The sequence below is a fragment of the Rissa tridactyla genome, chromosome 3 (genome assembly GCF_028500815.1).
Source record: "Rissa tridactyla isolate bRisTri1 chromosome 3, bRisTri1.patW.cur.20221130, whole genome shotgun sequence".
NCBI classification, from domain to species: domain Eukaryota; kingdom Metazoa; phylum Chordata; class Aves; order Charadriiformes; family Laridae; genus Rissa; species Rissa tridactyla.
Window position 1 is genome coordinate 12,811,756 of NC_071468.1, and position 21,463 is coordinate 12,833,218.

The following is a 21,463-nucleotide window of genomic DNA, read 5'->3' on the forward strand; positions in this document are numbered from 1 at the left end:
CGCAAGTAGTTTACAGTCCCATACCTTCAACCAGTAGGATGCAATTTAAATAGCTGCTCAGTCCCACCAGATCAGGGTCTGCGAGTGTATTACTAACTGAGACATGCATCTGAAATTCCATTAGGCATACCGAGGTCTTCGTGCTCACTGGGAGCGTAAGGATTAGTGCGTCCATCCTGTATCCAGAGGACCAGTTTTGAGGTGCTTGCTGGCAGGTTAGGACTGTTGGCTGCATGTTCTTTGCTCCTCAGCTGTGCAGGCTGGCTCATGGTAAGCAAGAGCCTATTCCAAATCCCAGGATTTGACCTCCTTCCTTGGACGTGCTCTGGAATGCCTCTGCTACTGACTCCACTCTTGTGGAGCAGCCTGAGGAATGGTGTCATGTAAGCCAAAAAGACATTCTTTGTTTCTCGACTGGGACCTAATTAACTTGAAACTTGGGGCCAAGATGTAAACTAAGTAACAAAGCAAATCGTTCCCATCCCCGCAAAGGTCTTTGGGTTATCTTTGGCTCGCTCTACGTGATGTGCAACTTTTCTGTGGCTAAGCAGAACACCCTGTTAGGAATGTCTCGTAACATTCACTGAGTGTCCTTCAGAAAAGGAGGCCTGGTTCTTTTCTCACTTGGGTTTTTATTTTGAGATGACTTTGGTTATTTCATTTGGGATTACTGCTTGCTTGAACTGAAGAGAAATAGGCTCAGGTTGTTGTTATTGCCGAAAGCAGGACAGGTTCTCCATACCTTGTTCTGTTCCTACCTGTATCTTGAGGACAAGGGTGTTGATTTACCCTTGCCATCTGACAGTGTTATACCAGGAATAAGTAATAGCTTTGAGAGCAAAGAACTGAACTTCACATCAATGTATTTTCTAAACTATTATTTTCAAAAATGAGCATGAAAACAGTTCCTCTTTCAGCACGAATGGGATGTTACTGGCGTATTTGGCCTGAGGTATTTATGATTTACTCCACAGCATCAAAACAAAGTTTATAAAGAGTTTGTCACAGAGCGTCGGGTAGTTATCCACTTGCTGCTGAAGAAGAGATAGCAGATAGGAAGAGATACACAGGGTTTTTATATACAGAGAGACATCTGTATATAAGGAACAGTGTAACAGTGTGAAAAGACAAATGTTTCTAGTAAGAATGTTGAAAAGCCTTTTATGCTATGTATTAGTTCTTGCAAATTGCTTGCCAATTTAATATCAGCAGCATCTAAACAGTAAGTAATTGCTTATGATAATGAGTGCAAACTAATTTACTGGAATATGTTAATATTCACAATGCACTTTAGAACAGCGGGGTATTCCAAAAATACTACTCTCTTGTTTAACTGCAGTGTTTAGGTTGCATTGTTATTACAAATGTTAGCAAAATCATCACAAAGCCAGACTCTCATTGAATAGCCATCTTACTGGGACTCCAGCATGCGTGAGCAAAGAGTATGTAGTATCCTTTGAGAACTAAACAGGATATCGACAATACCATCTAGATTTAAATAATGAGTCTTAATTTCTGATTGGTGTTCATTAGACGAGCATTTATAAGACAGACAGAGAGCCTTCTTTCCCTTATGACTTGTAAAATTTAATTTAACGCATTTCAAGTCAAATGGCATACAATCACTTTTTTAATATTTGGGTGTCTTCAATGGATTTACTCTTTGTGTGAGATGTAGAAACATTTCTAGAAATGCTTTATGTGAATCTGTGGCAGAGAAACTGTAGTGCAGGTGTCCTCAAAACCTCCAAACTAGTATGCCTTAGCTGATTCTGCAAGACTGGTTTTTAGTGTATTTGAGTCATTGTTTTTTTTTTTCCTTCTTTTCTTGGGAAGTGTTCTGTTTTGGGTTGGATTGGTTTGGGTTGGGTTTTTTTAGCAAACTTAGACGAATGCTTATTGAAAAATGGGTTATCTCTGAGCACATTTCTGCACAGAATAATTTTCCACATGCATTGGTATCACTTATAGCTCTGAAGGGTTCTTAACGTTTTGTGTATGTTACTATAAAGCGCTGTGTTAAAGTAAGGCTTCCCAAACTATCGAAGACTGATCTTCACTTCAGGAAAATAAAAGCAATCATAATTTCATCCAACCAGACCTTTGGAAGTGAAGGGCCTACATAAAATCACTGCTGTAATTAGGCTGGGTTAGTCTTCAGAGGGTGATTAACTGCTCGCCTTTCTTGCATACAGGGGTGAAGTCATAGCTAATAGTACTGGCATATGAAGTCTCAGACTTGACACTTGAGTTAGTCCCTGTTCAGACGAATTAATAGCTTACACCCCAAAGTTGTTTTGTCAGGTTCAATCCAAACACCGGAGTGGAATCCAGTGGTTAAACCACGCTCCCTAATTACTCAACTATGTAAAACAGTGAAAAACATAAGATGCATATTTTTCATTGAAGCTCTTTATCCTCTGAAGCTGGCAGTGAATTGTTGCTTGCAAACAACAGCATCAGGACTTTCCAAAGAAGAATGATAGCAATTATCATAATGACAAGGCATGTAGCGTTTTTGTGCCAGACCACGATTGGAAATCTATTATGTAGTAGAACAGAAAGAAGTAGGAAGGAAGTGAATTGGCCCAACCTGGCTGGCCCCTGTTAGCTGTTATTATAACAGTCTAATACCCTTAGAGATTCAAATACAGCTGGATCTGTGTGCCTCTATTAAACACTGTTTGTTTCTTGTGCAAATTTGATAAGTAAACACTGGTGTCCCAAAGTCAGTCCTTGGGATAATGACTAGGAAATCTTTCCAGATGTAGTATCATTTGTAGCTGCTTGCTGGTTACTGATTTTGGTCTTCCCTTGAGCCAACCAAGATATTTTTGCATCATATTCCTCTTTTACCTGATACTATTCTGAGATTTGAGTACGTGTAATAGAAGTGAAGACTAGCTTTGGTTTTAAAAATTGAGGATTTTTAAAATCAGCTATTACTCTGTGTATGAAATGAAATGTCATGAATTTTTGGGCTTGCTCGCGCTTGGAGTTAGCAAGACAATACAATGCTACAAGACTGCAGTTAATATGTAGCCTACTCATCAGTCCTTCCCTTTGCCAGATCTGCCTCTGAGACGCCTCTAGCAACTGAACAGCTGCTTCAGTGGTGGATCCATGTGCTTCAGGGAGGCTTGAGCTCTGTGTTTTTCCAAAGATTTAATATCTTTCATTTCATTTTTGTTAGAAGAATGGTTGCTATTTTTGCATTTCAGGATGTAGTAACACCTCTAAGAAACTATGCTCTTTCTGTTTTTCTTCAGCTATAGCCCATGTACGTCTGCTTGAAAATGTTCAGAAATGCTACCACAACACTATTTTATCTGCTGACTGTTAGGAACTGAGTAATTAGTAGGAGAGCATGTATGCCACAGAACTTCTTACTCTTCACTACCTTTACAAACAAACAATATCAAACTTCATTACACACTGTCCATAATACAACTTGCTATTGTCAGAAGAGATTCCACCTCAGCAAACTCTGTAAGTTGCAGTGTTGCCAGTACCATCTTTCTGCTGCAAGTAATAGTAACATCTTACCTGAGACCAGCGTCTGGCATCCTTGTTGTGCTTGTATCATTTTTCAGTGAATTTACCAGGCTTGCGGTTAGTAGTGCTCTTATTTTCAGCATGTTATACGTTTCTTCTAAGACAAGTTTTTTACTTTTGAGAGCTCTCTAAGTTATTTCAGGATTTCTCAAGAGTAAATTACGAGATGCACAATTTAGCAAGGAAGATAATATAAATCTTACTTAAAAATAACTAAGGTAATGCAAGATGGGATAGCTGGAGTATTGTGTTAGTAAGGAAGCCAATAAAAAATTAAGATGTTAGCTTAGAAGCATACTAGACATTTGCAGCCAACCTCCTGCCCATTTTAACATAATGAAATAACTTAAGGCCAGCTATTTCAAATGTTGTATCTTCATTTAAAGAACATGGGTTTGATTTTTAAAGGTTGCCAGAAATGCTGCAACGCTTCTGAGAAACAGAATACTGCTGTAGGTGCTTGAATAAAAACATTACTTCGGGCACTCTGTTTTGCATGAACTATTGACTTTTAAAAAAATTATTATATTATTTCTTTGAAAAATACATTGCCTTTTGATGGACCTGTACAGAGAAAATTTAATTTTGTATTTTCTTCTACTGCTTTTTGGCCTGTATGCACATCTGTGCAGAGCTACTTTTGTGGGAGATGTTCAGATCCTGGTGCATAAGCAGTTTGTCTTCAACTTATGGGCCTCTCAGTTGAGTCAGCAAGCTTGGAAACTCTAACAACTCAAGTTTCCTGGCTTATGGAATTTCTAACTTTTGCCAGGTATCCATTGAGTTTGTAAGGCCCCTGGACTGGAACCACTGAATGATTTTACATAGGCTACCAACAGATGGTAACAACATTTGGTCTCTCGATCGACCTGCGTAGTATTTGGGCTAATGTCCTAGTTTCTGCATCCTGTTACAGATCCCTTCAACTAACCAGCCCCTTAACTGCATTCATTTTGTATGTTGGCACAACTAATAAGCCATAAGAAGCAAATCAGTGCACGTGCAGTCCATTTATTTTAATGGAATTTAATGTAACAGTAGTTAAATTAAAGTATAGGGCCTTGACATTTCCTAATGTAAGGCGTGTGGGGTCCAGAACAGTCCTATTGTCTTCAAGAGTACTTGAGTTTACTAATTTCAGTCTGATAATGCCTTTACATTCTGTCTGTCCGGAAATATTTTTCATCTCATTGCCTTCTCATATATGTTTCCCGACAATGTAATTTCTACTTCTCTAGACACTCTTCAAGAAATTTATCTTTAACTATATGTTGACAAGGTTGTAGGAGGAATAAAAACTTCCCTTATTTATAGACATTTGACTTTTAATTTCCATCTGACTTTTTGGCAAGCTTTCAGCAGCAGACACGTATCCTTGTTACCTTTAATAGAGTTATAATGGATTAAAATGTTCCATGTTGACTGCAGTATGACATTTAAAGTAGGCTTTAATTTCAGAAATATATCATTTTCTAACCATCTACATTACATAAAGGTGCAAGGCAATAATGGGGAATTACTTGGCTTCCATTTCATACAGAAATGTTCTAAATTCATTTTGAACAGCCATCCATACTAGAAAGTGATAGGTAATAGGCAGCCAGTAAAATTTTTAAACTGAGTGATTCTAGACAAGAAAAATAATTTTCTTTTGCCAGTCTGTGTCAGATTTGCAAAGAAAGACAGTACTTTTTCAGAAAATAAATCATCAGGTTTGTATAAATGAACATGCTAATGAGGTCAACAAACCCCAGAGCTTTTTTATTGTGGACGTTTCAAAAACGATCAAAATAATTTTACAGAATCAGTGCCTAAATATTGTCAAGTCTATTGGCATTCAGTAAATCAACTCATGTTTTGTTAAAAGTCAGATGAACAGATAGTGTAATTTCTACATTCTCTTAGGAGTCCTTTCAGCTAGCTCTTGCTTAGCTAAGGTCCTTCTCAAAATTATATTCATTTTAAACACAATAGAGAGCTCTTAGTTTGATGTGTCTACTCAAACTGAGTAGTACTTTACTCCAGTTAAGTGATCTAATCTAAATCAATGGGGTCATTCGAGATTTAAAATGCTACTCGATTTGAGGAAAGATATTAGAATCACTCCAGTTGGAAAATCCTTTAAATTCTTTGAAACTTTTATTTTAACCAACTATGTCATTTATGATGGTAAGAATGATGCTAACTTGTAATACCGATGCTAAGCTGCATAAAAGTTGTCCTTTATAGGCGTGAACATTCATTGAGCCATCATTACTCACAAGTTTTAGTTTGTCCCTTAGTGACCCTATTGAAATCAATAGGGCTAGATATCCTCATTGTAGATAGATACGAACTATTCTGGCTTGAAATATGAACATTTTGTTCCAAAAGCAACAAAAATAACGAATCCTGATTTTTTTTTTTGTGGAATAATGCCTCGTTTCCCAAATGTTACTGTCTCTTACTGCAAGAATCCAATAGCTTCTGTTCCTTTTTCCTCCCAGAGCTCCTGATAACACTTCAAATGCGTGGCACTGTTGTCTGACTAGGGTAGCACACGTGAGTGTATTGACTGGCCCACCAATATACAACCACCAAGTGCCCTACAGGCTATTGCCAAGCGAAAAGTATAGTGGTTGGGCTCTACATATTTCTCTTTTACACAGTCGTTGATTTTCATTAAACTGCTAAGAGTAAATTTTATTTAAAATGTCTGCCTACCCCTCTCAAATTTGGCTGAACTTGACTATTAGATTGAAAAGTTATTGGAGGATGAGCAAGGACAGCCAAGGACTTATGGGGCTCCGGTAGTTTATCCTCCACAGAGAAACTTTCTAAAAATAAGACTTCACATTTGAAACTGGGGAATTAAAATTACAAGAGCAATTGGAACTGGAATTGAGTATTCCCCCCCCCCCCAGTTTATTATGGCTTGCAGTGTAAAATACAAATCACAAAGAGAAACAAGGAGGGTTTGTATTTGTATAGCATCTTTAACATTTATAGGGTCTTAAATAGGTTTGGCAATCTCTGCACATGGAAAAAGCATTTCTGTCTTGCATTACTGGGAAAGATATGATGTGACCCAATTCATGGAGAAGCATTCCACTGAGTTCTCAGCAAATGCAGAGAATTAACTGGAACCAGACTTCAGTCTGAGTAGCTGAATCCAAAGGTGGAATTGATATTTGTCAGTCGAACCAGTGACCAGTGTCAGGTTGAGCATTCCTTTTAGTCAAGAGCCTATTGCCAGAAAGTCAAATTATGGGAAGACCCTAGGGATCATTTTAAACAGGTGAGAATGTTTTTGTGCCACCTACAAAGCATTTACTGGGTCATGGTACTTTCCAAATACCATTGCTAAGGGGGTCTCTTGCTCTGCCTGCTTCCCTTACCTTTAAAGGGGATGAACTGGCTTTGTGCTTGCAGGAGAAAGTTCTTGAAAAACACCCAGCACTCGCTCCCTTCTTTACCCTCCATGAAAGCTTCCCACAGAATCCCTCCCAGCTGAGCTCTGAGCGAGCTGAAGTTTGCTCTTCTAAAATCTAAACCCTTTGCCTTAGCATTAACCTTCAGTGTGCTCAGCAGGATCCCAAACTCCGCAATAGTGTGATCACTGCAGCCACGTCTATCACCTGCTGAGATGTTACGAAGCAGGTTTTCTTGGTTTGTGAGCAGCAAGTCCAGCAGTGCCTCGTTCCTGGCTGGCACATCTAACATTTGTATGAGGAAGCAGTCCTCCATGCATTCCAGCAACATGATGGATGACATGTGAGCTGCTGTATTATTCTTCCAGCAAATGCCTTTTCTGGAATTTCAGCTTCTGCAGGACGAAAATACATAGATGAGAATGTAAAAACAAGTATTAATGGAGATTTATATGCTCGCCTGAACACAGCAAGTGTGATTAATGCCACCATATAGATATTTGTGCAAATGTGTATATATATATATGTAGAGAGAGAGATATTCATATTGTAAATTCTTCGCTCTTGGTAATTAATAGCAACCTGCACAAATAGTGCCACTGGATTCAGCAGGTTTATCAATGCAAGTAATTACTTACCAGTGGGAATAAGAGGGTTCACATTCTAGCCCAGAATGAAGTAAAGCACTGATAACATACAGAAGGAAGAAAATTACATTATTGGGTAATTTCTCATTATAACCAGCAATGCTTACCCTTCGTAATTTTTATCATAGTTAAAAATTGCTTTAATATTAATGAAAGGGCAGCTAATAGTTTTCATTATTGAAGTTTATGTACTTCAGTCTTTAGTTTTCCAGCTATAGAGTGTGATAGAATCATAGTTCATTGGTGTCCAGAGCTCAATCAAAGCATTGCGTTCACTTAATCGGAATCTGAAACCTGATGTGAATGTTGAAAATAAACATTAAGTTGCTAACGTTATATGCGAAAAATGGAATTTTGTACATTACCTTTCAGTGCAAAATACCTTAAACACAAAATTGGGATAAACATGGGGAAGGTAGAAAGCTAGTGATTTGTTGTTGATTTGAGCAAACTATTAAACTACATCAGACGTGACTTCAGAGTAATAAATATTGAAAAGCTTTGCAGTCATACACAGTAACAGATACAGTAAATGGGTACTAAACAAAATATTTATCTGCTTAATACTGTATAGGTAAGCAGACGTCCTTGAGTTGCTGCCAGGCTGTGCTGAAATGAATGCACTATTTCATAAAGATGAATTTTGCAAACAAGTAGGACTTGAGAGACCCAGGCCATTAAAAAACATTACTGTATCTTGACCGCTGGCAGTTTGTTACAATAGGGAACTATGCTTTCACGGTTAAGAATTTCAAAGAGCTGCATGGACATTTTTCCTAAACATTGTGTAGATGCACGGATGCATAAAGAATTACGCAGTAAATCCTGTGGCTGAGAAATATAACTGGCATGTTACAAACTTGCCTACTTACAAGTACTGTGCTGATGGCATTGCTATTCTTGACATTCTAATTCTACTGCTTTCAATTCTCCGGAGATGATAAACCCCAAACAGCACAGTGCCATAAGCTAAAAGAGAGAAGGAAGATGACTGGTTTTTAGTGACAATGTCCTGAAAGAACAGCAGAGACGTTATAAGGTTTGTCAGAGAGCATAAAAGCCTTTATGGAGCAAGTGAATTAGGCTTCCTCTGTTGTTTCTTAACAGATCCAAATTTGATAGTAAGCAGGGTGGTTTCGAACAACTGCTCAGTTTCTAGCTTTTAATAGCTAAAGGGAGGTCAGACTATAAGCTGAGATCAATCCCAGAGTAATAAATTTTACATTATTATATTTGTCTTTCTTGAAATATAAACAATAGAGGACCTATTCTCAAATGGCTTCCGACCCATTTTTTTTTTTTTCATAATTAATACAGGAAATTCAAAGAACGTGACTCCCTGTACAGCTTAGACAGAGGCAGATCTGTATTCATCAGCATGGATTAATTATTCTGTTACCAGACACGCAGTTAGTTCGAAGAGCTACAAAACGGACAGTTATAAAGAAGGGAAAGCTCTGCCATAAAAAAACATAAGCCACATGCTATCATGGATAAGTTTTTTAACTTTGATGTTGATTCTACAGAGTTTAATATTTACAGCTAGATTTATCCAGCCCTACTGACGTTGACCTTGGCTTCAACGTAGCAGCAGTATGGAATGAATTGCTCTTCATTGGTTTATTCAAAGGGCAGTATTTAGCAAAAAACTGCGACAAAGATTCACTCTGAATAAGAACATCAGTTTCTCATTGTTCAGATCTGGAGACTTACTTCTGGGTCATTTTATTCAGTAGGACTCCACCATTGCTTGGCAGACTTTGTCTTCTGTATTGGGTAAACACATCTGTTACAACCAAGAAAAGGAGAATTATGCACTCCCACTTAAATCTTATGTATTATTCTAACAGTTTCACATGTGACATTGAGGTGTAAGGGGTTGTTTTTTCTTAGCCTTCTCATTTTTGTAACTTATAAGAACCTCATTCATGACCTGACACAATATTCTATGAAGTCAACAGAAAGGCTGTCACTGTTTTTAATAAGCTTTGGATCAAGCCCTCAGTTTTTCATCAACACAGAATAAATCCTTTCACTACAGACACCAATGTGACATACACCGTAGGAAGGTCCAAACTCTGTCACTTCTCAATTGGCTCAAGATTTGAAGTCAACACTAGCAGCACAGAGAAGAACTTGAGGACCATCAAGAGTGATATTACCTGTCTCATGTAGCTTTGTTTTGGGGTGTACTACAGCTGGAGATGTGGCCATTATTACTGAATAGCATGCAGCAGATTATTGTGCGTTTCAGAGCACCGCATATGAGGAAAGCAAGGGTGGGTGAGCAGATTAGGTTTTCATCACACACATCCCTAAACCAGACACCATTTGTCCATGTCCATTACCAAACTTTTTTTAGGCACAGCCCCTATCTTCACTACTCTTGCCCAATAAACCCTGATTTCACTTGGAATGTAAGTGAAACCTTAGATATCAGATCTGTTATTGTGTTTGTCTCTGCTAAAGAGTTGACACGTTTTCCTAAAACACATGCAGGTTGGTATTTTGCCATCAAGAGAAAAGCCAAGAGATCTATTTGAAGTACTTGCAATCCTGCAAGTGTGTTGATATAAAACGAGCTTTACAGTTTTTTAAGTGCTATGTGCAGTGCATAAAATATTACAAATTGATAGTACTGGAAAGAGTAATTCCATAAAGGAAAAGTGATGTTAGAAATAAATATAGGATATCTTTTCGAAAAGATCAGGTGACATTTTCGCTTTGAGACTGACACAAAGCAGTCTCGCTCAGCAGTAGAGTAAGATTTCGAGACATTTGGAAGTTGAAGGAGTGGTGTAACTATACAGCCTTTCTTGGTTTGGGCTGTAAAAGTCTACATGATCAAGGGATTTTAGATCCTTTTGTGTGCCCACAGCATTTTCGGTCGATCTAGAAAGAAAGTAAGAAAATAACAATTATGGTGTTATGCACACATTATCCTTACGTGGCCATGGGAAGTATGTAGTGAGAGTATTGGGTAGAATAAACTGAATTACATTTAATAAAATTGAGAGTTGCCACACAGTTTAGAACAGCTAGTAAAACTAGACATCTGCATTTACAATGCACTGACATATCTCCCTAAGCTTTGACCTATCTTCATAGAAAAGAAGCGGACAGCTTATAGTGACTTTACAAATGAAAGATCAAGTGCATGCATAATTTGCCCGCTACATGGTGTTGTTAGGATACAAGTTTTAAGTGGAAAATGTCCGGATATGCTGCTATTCTATTTCAGAGGAAATATGCTGGTGATGAAGTTAAGCGCCTGAGTGCTAAGTGGTTTCATATTACAACACTTGTTTAAAACAGATTATAGATTTTGTAATGCACACTGGAGATAATGCGTGAAAATTTCCACTCTTATATGTTATACATTGAGCATTATGCAAATAAGTCATTGCTTTCTTAGATGGCAGACTGATATCTTTTTGTCCTGACATGACAAGTAAAGTATGTTTCCATTTGTTATCCCCATCTGTCACAAACTGATAAACCTCAGATCCGTACAAGTCTTATCTGAATGTATCTGTTAACGTCTTGCTTCGCTGGGCACGATGGTATATCATATAGTGCATATCGTTCTCATTGTGTAAATAAGGAGCTGCGGTTTTTTGTCAGTCATGAGATAACTGGAATCCTTCTCCACGTAGGCCCAGTTTGGAAAAGCATTTGGTTCACCTCATCCCTGTTCTGCACATCACTGAAACGTGTTCTTCAAGCATATGCTTAAGAACTCTTTTGAATAGATATGCATTTCTGAATCAGAGCTATGGTATTTTAAGTCACTGCATATGCAATTATGTTATATTCTGTGTTGATTACACTATATAAAAAGCTCTAATATTGCGCTTGCTGCAAAATTTTCAGAGATAAAGACCCGTTCATGTTGAAATATAGTCTTGTTTAGTTCTATGAATTCATTTGCTATATGAGAACATCTTGATTTTTGTAGAGGATATGATTTCCATGTGGGTGTGTATTGGTGCAAGTGAGCTAATTACCTTTATTTCTGTTTTACAGCGGGAACAACGTATATCTTTAGTAAAGGTGGTGGACAAATCACGTACACGTGGCCTCCTAATGATCGGCCAAGCACTCGTGCGGACAGACTGGCAATAGGGTTTAGTACTGTTCAAAAAGAAGCCGTGTTGGTACGAGTGGACAGTTCTACTGGGCTCGGAGATTATTTAGAGCTGCATATCGTAAGTACTATTAACAAATGCATGATATTTTCTTCTTGTCCCGATTGTGCCTATATTTGTGGTTTTTGAAGTTATTTTATTTTAACGTAAATACAGCAGTTTGTTAATGAGCCTTTAAGGGTGATGGTGAACTAGTGAACTACATGATAATGGCTTATAGCATACAATACTGTACAGTGTCTTAGACATTCTCAAAATGCCTTTTACTCTGTACAGTGCTACTTTATATGGCTTTTCAATTAAAAATCATACCGTGATACCTGTACAGATAGAGAAGTTTACTGCAATCTAATTACATAAAACAGGATTTAGCAATGTCAGAGGAAGGTACATTAATCCTGGAGGATTTAATCTGGAATCTGCTGGGGGAATTGCAGTGTATCACAGTTGTCTGTGCTTATTGTTAATACTAGAATTTATCCTTTGATTTCACCATTCCTTTGTGATGATAAATCTTAAGCAGAAAGCAAGATTGTCAAGCTAGGAAGTCTTAAAAAGTCATTTCAGCTGCCTTAAAGCAAATAACTAGCAATCAAAATTGAAAGCATCTGGATTTTTATGGCAACATAAATAAATGATCAGTTGAGATAAACATAACTAGGGCAGTATAAAATTTTGTTGTTTAGATTAGTCTCTACTTTGCTAATGTATTAGTTTGATTTTGATTTAAGAATCTGTCTACTTTCAGGAACAGAAGAGTTCCTTTTGAATGAAATTACTTATTGATCTATAACCAATTACACTTTTACCCTCAGAAAACATTCAGCAGTGATCATTTTCGAAATTAGAGGGAATTACAGTATTCAATCTTCCCAGGCTCCTTATTTCTGTAAAGGCACTCTTGCATTGTGGACCAAGGTGATTTTTTTTTAATTTACTGGCTTAAGTAAATAAACAAAGAAAGAAGGCTTTAAATAAAATTCAAAGGTTGTCTATACCCTTCTCTCACATTGAAACGCATGGACAAAGTGGCTGGCTGGTATTGTACAATCTTAATTTAAAAATGTGAACAAAGCAACTTCTCCCAGGTGCCAGAAAAGCTGAAAGCCTACATTTTTCAAGGCAAGTACTGTGTTGCTGAAGAGAATTTAAAAATTTCTTTTCCAAAGCCACATCTAACATCAGGTGCCTAGTCATCATTTGACCATTTCTTTGCAGTCTGAGACCAGATCCACCCACTGTGGTCAGTAGTGTTACTTTCTTCTTACAGTGTCTTCTTTTTCATTAGCATATTAAGGAATGTTTTTCTTGTAGTTTTACTATATCTGAAGTCTATCAAAACCATAATGTTCATGCAATCTTCTGTCTAGCCTTGATTTTTCCATTTTAGAAGAAACATTGGGTTCATTAATTATGAGTTGGAGATCAAAAACTATTGCCTGCTCATAATTGTTTCAGGGTTGTTTTTTTTTCTTCCAAATGACTTTCTTATACCCATGGTGTAGAAACAGATGGTAAAAATAAAGGAATAAATGGGAGTTTTCTATAGTCAGAAACACTACCAGCTGGGATGGGGAAATCCCAAAAAAAATTGGAAACTACCAATAGGGATGGGGAAAATCATAAATTATACTTTACTGGTCTTTTGAAATTTCTGTGAAGCAGCAAAAGGCCTTTTATCGTCATGCTCTGTGAGGTGATTGCGGCGTCCTCCTATTGTCTTTGCAAGAGACTTTGAGAACCTCCCTGAAGCCCGCTCTGCTTCAGAGTGAAATCCGTGATAACTGTGCAATTTCACTGGAACAAGGTCTGACCTTCCGAGAGCTGCTTCTCTTTAGTTTCTCTCTAGAGCGGAGACACTAAGGGATTGACCTGAAATCCTAAGACATCTTGGAAGGATTTTTTTAAGGGCCATCAATGTTAGGTAAAAATTGGAAAACTGCTGGGATATAGTTTCCCAGAATCTATTTCAAATAAGGATAGTACTCAAAAGAAAGTTGAAGGGCAGTATTTTCAAAAGCACTCATGGTATCAAAGAGCATATATCTTATTAAAGTCAGGGGAACTGTAGACACTTCTGAGAATTTTACCTGAGCTCTATTTTAGCTCAGCAAGACATAGTGAAACATCATGGTTATAAAAATGAAGACGAATATAGAAATGGAGAGGCCTATGTATATGTTATTTATTTGAAAAAGGGTTTATTGGATGAAAGTTTTTCAATATTGTCAGCTATTGCATTAAACTCACCACAATAAAAGTAGTAGGAGGGTTGTGTCATTCAAAACCTCCTTCTTGCACCAATGTTGAGATGCCACCAAGAACGTCTCACCTACCGAATAACCACAAGCATGCAAAAGCTGTGAAGAGTGGAAGGAGGAAAAACTGGAAGGAGGGAAGAGTCTAATTCTGCGTGTTCTTTTGCATGCACCCACTCACCTGTTTGTACGATGAATATGCATGAGCAATGAATGCCTGTGTACGTTGAGATGCACTGTGCATGGATAACTTGCCTGTGTTATATCAGCTATAACATTATAACAAGGATATAGTTGTGATTTAATTATGCTGGGATTCAGTTTTTACAATATGACAGAAGCGGGTTCTTTTGTTGCCGAGCTTCTATTTTACCCAGAAGGTCATTAATCACTCAGATCCTCCTCATTGACAAAATTTGGGACTGATGCGTAAGCAGAGGTTTTAAGTGCATTCAGCAGAATTGTGGCAAAGAAAATTCCACATGGAACTATTGCTGAGTTAAAATTTTTTAAATCATACTCCTCACTAGCATGTTGGGGAGGGTGCTTGTTTGGGATGTTTCAGAGCAGAGCTATGAGGTAGCTTGCTCTTAACCTTCTTCATTCTAGGAATGGAAGAGAAAATTAGAAGATTGATTATGGTACTTCAATGTGTGCTTGCCCTCTTTATTATTCTGTTTACTTAAAGACGATGTAAACCTAATAATGAAATCAAGCTCATAACAAATTCTGATTTGGCAAATTGCTACTTGATCATCTGAATCACAGCTTTAGTGTTAGGTTAGGAACACATCTATTTAAAGTAATCATTTAACCTCGCCAAATAACCATTGTTAATATGAGAAACATTTCAAACAATGTGCAATCTGCATTGCTACCAGATGCTTAACAGTTCCGGTGCAAATATTTTAAATTCTGAGGTAGATTATTATAAAACCTCACCTGTACTGTAGCAGCCTAGATATAAAGGACTGGTTGTGTGTATGATACGTATGCATCAGTGTGCTTCAAGAAAGGGATGTTAATATGACTGAGCCACCCAGAGATGCAGCAATTAGTTTTCATAGCTATCTCTTGACTTCTCTTACGGAAGTGGTCTCCTGTGCAGTCTCTGCTGGGAGATCTAGTTCAAGAGGAAACAGATATCCTGCCTAAAAGTCTACCGCCATTTCCTTCTCCCATTGAAGGATAAAAGGAGGACCGATAGCTCTGACAATTACTATACAGTCCTTTTTTTCCCTTCTTCTTGGCATAGTCCGTATGCATCTCCATGCCAAATGGAAAAAGGCAGCAGCGTATTCACGCAGTATTCAGTTAATCATCACTTACACTTCTGTGCCTGGTTTTTTCATTGACTTCTAAAGCCCTAAATTCTGTCAGTGATTCCTGTTCTGATCTCTGCTGCTCTTCTCTTCCTAACCTTTTCTCCTAAGTCATTAGACAGAAAAGTGTGCGTATATATGTGTGTGTATATATATATATATATATGTCATAGTCTTTCATGAGCATTGTGCTGTTGCTGCCTCGAGTTTCCAGCTTCTCTATGGTGAGGAACAAAGTGAAGTTAGACAAAGATATTGCCTCAAAGGACTAAGAAATCCTGTTAAAACTGCTCTTTCTGGCACTGCTGGTAGCAGAGGAAACTAGCGTTCTCCAGTGTGGCATAAGTAATATTTGCTCTACTAATGAAGACAAGAAGGATAGAGATGCATCAATAGACTTCAACCACTTTTAAAAATCGTTTTAAGTATAAATTATGCCACTTTTTTTATCTTTCATTGTTAAAATGAAAGACTTTTAACTATACCAAAATGTAATATTTTGTGTGCCGGATGAGAAGAGTCACCAGTTTCTGTGTCTTCCTTGTTTGTGTCATTTTTTTAAAAATAGAAATATTTTGGGACCACAAAAACTATGTGACGTTTTTATGGCTACGGCTGATTTTGAAATTGAGAACAAGAAGTTTGTATGGGGGATGAGGCCAGCAGACCATTTTAGATCTTCCAGCTTTGTCCTTCTGGAAAAGACACCCAGCCTACGGGACACGAGCTATTTAAGCTAAACTGGGCTGACTTCTGTTATCTCAAGCAGGGTGAGGAATTACCAATTAAGCTTAATTACAGATACCATGGATCTGCTGAAGTAGGTGAAGTGGTGAAGATTGTTCTGATAACAAACATCCTAAGGTTTAAAATAAGGAATAAGGCAGATATGGCAGCACTTTGAATGTTGTCCTAGCCCTCTTCTGAGGGAAGCTGGGGAAAAACACTCTGTAATTCCAGCGAGAGAAGAATGACAATCCTACCTAGGATATAGTAAACATACAAAAATAAAAAGAAATTAAATTCAGGGTAGTTGTGGTAGATACTTTTTATTTCATTCTCTTTAACGTTATTAGGAAAAATATTATAGGGAAAATGTAAACCAATAAGATTAATAATGTGATGGGAAAGCATGGGAAACAATTTTGAAAGATGTGGTAACATGTTACCCGGAAAAGTATGGTATGATTAAGGACAGATAATATCAATATATGCAATTAAATATATATATATATTTTTATATATATATTAGTGCATACAATTAAACTGAAATACTCAGAAGATGCAGCATTACTAGCATGATAGAATAATCAGTATTGTACGTAGATTTTCAAAATGTGTTTGTGAAGCCTTCAGAGTTAAAATTAATGACTGAGGTGAACAGTCATAGGAGAGGAAATATTGTATATCTTACAGAAAATTGGGGTTTGGATCATGAATAAATTCAGTTTGTGCTCTTTGTCCCAACTATTTATATGCTACATCAATTAAAATATTTATTGTGGGAAAGGCATTTTTTATTTGAAACTTTTTCCACGAGGAACATGTGGATAAAAATCAAGTGAAAGCTTATGTGAGTTTTTGTCAGCTTTGGTTCAAAAATTCTCTGGGTTTAAAAGCAAGGTAATGCTTCTCTATTTTCTGAGCTATTTATTCAGTTTTTGTGTATGATCTACTTCATTGTTTATAAACTAGGAAAATATTTAATATCTCCAAATGAAATGCTGACTTTTGTGTAAAAAAAAAAAAAAATTGATATCAAGTGGGTTTGATTTTCAGCTTTAAGTTAATGGAAAATTCTGCAGAAGTCTTCTCTCAACTTTTTTCCTACACATTTTTTGGAACTTTTGACAAAATTAAAAGGAGTATTATTTCCTGCTTCCCTCCCTCTGTCTCTCACTTATACATATGCAGTATTCTTCTACAACAGGCTTTTAATAGCTCACTGTTAGATTCCATATACATAATATATGGATAATTTTAATTTATTCATGTATAATGACCTTCCCTCAAGTAAACAGAAATAGTAAAACTTGGGTGAGGATCAGACTTCTGTGTTTGAGCGTATCAGAGAAAAAAAATTGCAGAGTCTTAAGATAAATGAATTTGTTATTCTCTTTTGAATACTTCACATGTCTGGGACTTAATGCCTAATGGAAAGTCAATTGAAAGATTCTTATTGACTTAGTTGTATTTGGATCAATGCCTAGAGAGCTGAATGTACTTTCAGTGAGATTGATGGTAAAAATACCTTTGATTTTAGTAGTTTGTATTGGAGCTAATTAATTTTCCCGGGAAGAGTTTATTAATCTTTCAAAAAATATTCCCAGGATAATCTTTCTTCTAATAATCATCTTTGAAATACAGAATTCCTTATTCTTACATGCGTATCTGTGCAATGCAAAGATTTGGTAAGGCCAGTGGTGGCTTGTATATGCATGAAACAGTAATGATTTTGAAATTGAATTATTCACGTCCAGGAAGGGCTAGGCAAAAAAAAAAAAAATAAAACAAAAACCAAAACCACAACAGAACTAGGTTTCAGAAATGTGATATTTTAGAAGTGCTGAGCATGCACATCGGTGACTAAAGTCAATGGAAGCTGAATATAGTCAGCAGGCCTGAAAATCAGGCCATCATCATGTCAGCTAAGTGGGCATCAGGGATCACTCTGGAGCCTGGAAAGACTTGGGATCGTTATGTTTACCAGGGTTGTGATATTTAATATTCTGCTACCTTGAGGCACAAGAAAGTAACTTAAGGCTGATGTTAGCTAACCCAGAATTCTGAAAATATTTGATATTTCCTTATTATGCTTATATACATAATATTTATTTGTGATTTTTTTCTCTCATTAATATATGTGTATGGAAAATGCTATAGGAGGTTTAACTGTTGTGGGCAGTGATTGTTCTGCTCTTTGTGGAACAAAAAAAATCAGCAACCAGACTATGTGTTAAACTTTAAACAGAAGGAAAGTTACTATGAAAGAAGGATTTCCAGACGCACTTACGGGTTTGAATAATGAAAAGCAGTGCAGTCAAAAAAGAATCATTGATGGGACTACACAGGCAGGTGAGAATGCAATTCAATGTACACAAACGTTAAGTTAATTAGATTTAGAGCAATGAATTAATCTAGGGAATTTGTGCTAAATGCAGCAATCATTTACCTCACTGATCAGGTTAAAGATCTAAGTTTGTAGGAAAGAAAATAAATCAATCACTGAAATGGTCAAGCCATGCCTTGAAAACACGCAATTAAGTTATTCTTTTGTATTAGCAGATACATAGATTAAAAAATCTCTGAAAAGGGATTTTATGATATAAGCTGTTTCTTAATGCCTCATCTTGAATACTCTGCACAGTCTATTATTGCGCACCGAGCGACAGTGGTCTGTTCTTGCCATAAACAGGCCAAATTGCTGAGAGAAGGTTATGGAAATGTGCTAATTCTGGCACAGAACAGACTGATACCTTACTGTATGAAAAATATGAATGGAATTTGGACAGTTGATATAATTAAACAGCTTGGCTATGACTGCCATCATGGAGCACTGCAAGAAGAAATCCTGATGCTGGCCTGGAAGGTCCATTACACCAGCGGGGCAGGTCTGATCTCCCAGCTGTGATTTCCTGGTTCACCAGCCTAGAAATGGGCTTGAGGGAAGCAACTCCTTTCATCTTCTTCCTCTGTCTTGGGATAAATAGAAGTTCTCACTTTTTTCCTCTACCCAGCTAATAACTCCTTTATACATCCTGCTCCTTTGTGCTTTTGGGAGGATAAAAGCCCCTTGGCGAGAGAAAATTGCACAACCGGTAGGACCTAAGTTCTCAGCTAAAATGCCACGTGTCAGTCACAAAATACTCCAGCCCTCAACACTAATGAATCTCCTGAGGTGCTTTTCTCCAGCAAAGACGTGGAGCCTGGCTGAGGGTGAGAACACTTGTGGTGGCCCCACATGTATTAGAATCATCTGATAGCAATATGGAAAGAATTGCACGTGGCCATGGCGTTGTATGAAATGATCTTGCAGACTGCATCATGGACTCTAAGATCCCTTCTGATCTCGCATATCTCAAGATTACACTGTAAATTGAATTCCATCTGTTGGCTGAACTGCTTAAGATCCAAAATTTTGTCATTTAATTTGGTGGCAAATCTTCCTTGGACTCTACTGTTGCAAAGTGTACACAAATGTGACTTTTGATCCAGCATGAGGAGAGAACAAAAACATGGAACTTAGTTTTTCTGGGGCCGTGTTGAACTTAAAAAAAAACGCTGAGAAGATTAAGAATAGAAGGGGGTTGGGCTGAGTCATGTTATACTAATAACAAAAACTGTGCATTTTTAATAACCGAAGTGGACCAATTTGGAGAGGCAAGCAAAAGAGCAAGCACATTTAATTAACATAAACTTGAAGAGGCTCATGACCTCTTCGTAAAGCAGCTCTTATTTTTTACACTGTTACTTTGAAAGCTCTGAAGTACTGCACAGATTATGTCCAGTCTTATTTTCAAGGATTCTTTCGTTCTCCTCCCTTTCCCTTGTTCCCTAAGTTGTTTTTCTGCTGTGTCCTCAAACACCAATTGATTTGCTGTGCATATTCTGCAGTCCCAGCGAATCCCGGTGAAAGCAGGTGGCAACCTCCAGGGGTCTCGGTGATTACATACCTTTTCTTTCCCACAGAATGAGGCATACCGTATAGCTAAAGGAACAGAGGAGTCACTTCAGGTGGTGACTGCATGGTGTACTCACATGGAAGACCTTCTTGATGAGGACCGTTGATCAGTTCTGTTTGCTTAAAGAACGAAAGCAGCAAAAACAAAGCAAATAAGCATGTGGCCAAAATTAGGAGACATATCCTTTTGTGGCTAGGCGTTTTACATATAAATACCAAATTTCTGACTTCAGAAAGGAGGACAGAAGAATTAGTTTATAATGTAGATATCAATAAGTAGCCCATCTTTCCTCCTTAGCAGCACCTTTCACAGTTAACGTTATATTCTCCCATTGATGTTTTAGACCCATCCCAGTCTAATCAGGTCCTTTTAATCCAAAATTTCCTGCACTGGTTACTAGCCAACATCCTTGCGTACGAAGGGTACAGATATTTTAATAACTTGGCACCAACTCTCCCAGAACATTGCCATGTATAAAAAGAGCTGATGAAAAATTTAGCAGACGTTTTAGCAACCTTATTAAGATTTAAAGAATACTTGCCTATTTGCAATAGTGGAACATTTGAGATGTTCATGGAAACCTGGCTGGTCACCCAAAGGAAGAAGCACCAAATCACAGGAAATTATTGTGATTATTTGGGGAACAAGAGCTGCGGGTGATAGAGGGTCACTTCCAGAGCCAGCCACTTTTGTCCACCTATTGGGTACTTCTCTGCTTATTATATCTATTGTATATTTTATTAAGCATATACTGTTTGTTATATCTAGTAATATGATAGAGTTAGCCCTGATAATATTTCCTACCTTGTTACTGCCTAGTTCTCATCTAATTTTAGAGAAGCACAAAAAGATTTGCTCTCCGTCTTCCCTACTAAGCATGCCTGGGGGTGTCTGGGCTAAAACCCAAGTGGAACACGTGTGTTCCCACTGTGTTAGAAGCCGTGACAGTGCAGGTTGTAGGCACTTTGGGCTGACAGTGTGTGGTTTGGAAAAACAAAAGGACAGACGTGAGGAATGGCATCACTTTCAGAGTGTCCTAGACTATGCTTTTAGCTCCTGATGGCAGCTTGAATAAAGAGAGTGACTCGCAGATTGCTGTGACCCATTGAAAGAGGGCCGGGTTTGCACAGGACAGATCAAGGTTTGTTTCTTACGCATATAAGCCAGAACCCAAGATCTGGCCCATTAACTCCCTGTCTTTTAAATTTATGAGCTCTAAGTGAGGATAAGGATATAGTGTGTGCTGCAGTACAAAGTACCAGTGTAGCAGTTTTTCAGTGAACGTGCGGTATAAACAATATCATTTTTAATACCAGTCAGAAAGATTAGCCCATTGATGCAGAACAAGGCTAGGGGAAAAGCGCTGGTAGTGGCCTGAACAGATTCTGTTCCTAACGCCAAACAATTCTCATCCCACCACTTCCATTATCAATTTGTCTGA

General features: G+C 37.6%; 1 protein-coding gene across 27 annotated transcripts in view; it reads left to right on the top strand.

Moving 5' to 3' along the window:
- NRXN1 (neurexin 1) overlaps positions 1-21,463 on the top strand; it is a 715,088-nt gene that overhangs the window by 479,091 nt on the left and 214,534 nt on the right. For all 27 annotated transcript variants that reach the window (XM_054193682.1, XM_054193683.1, XM_054193681.1 and 24 more), the window contains one exon: positions 11,639-11,820. In XM_054193682.1, the coding sequence (XP_054049657.1) occupies positions 11,639-11,820 (182 nt within the window). The remainder of the gene's footprint in view (positions 1-11,638; positions 11,821-21,463) is intronic.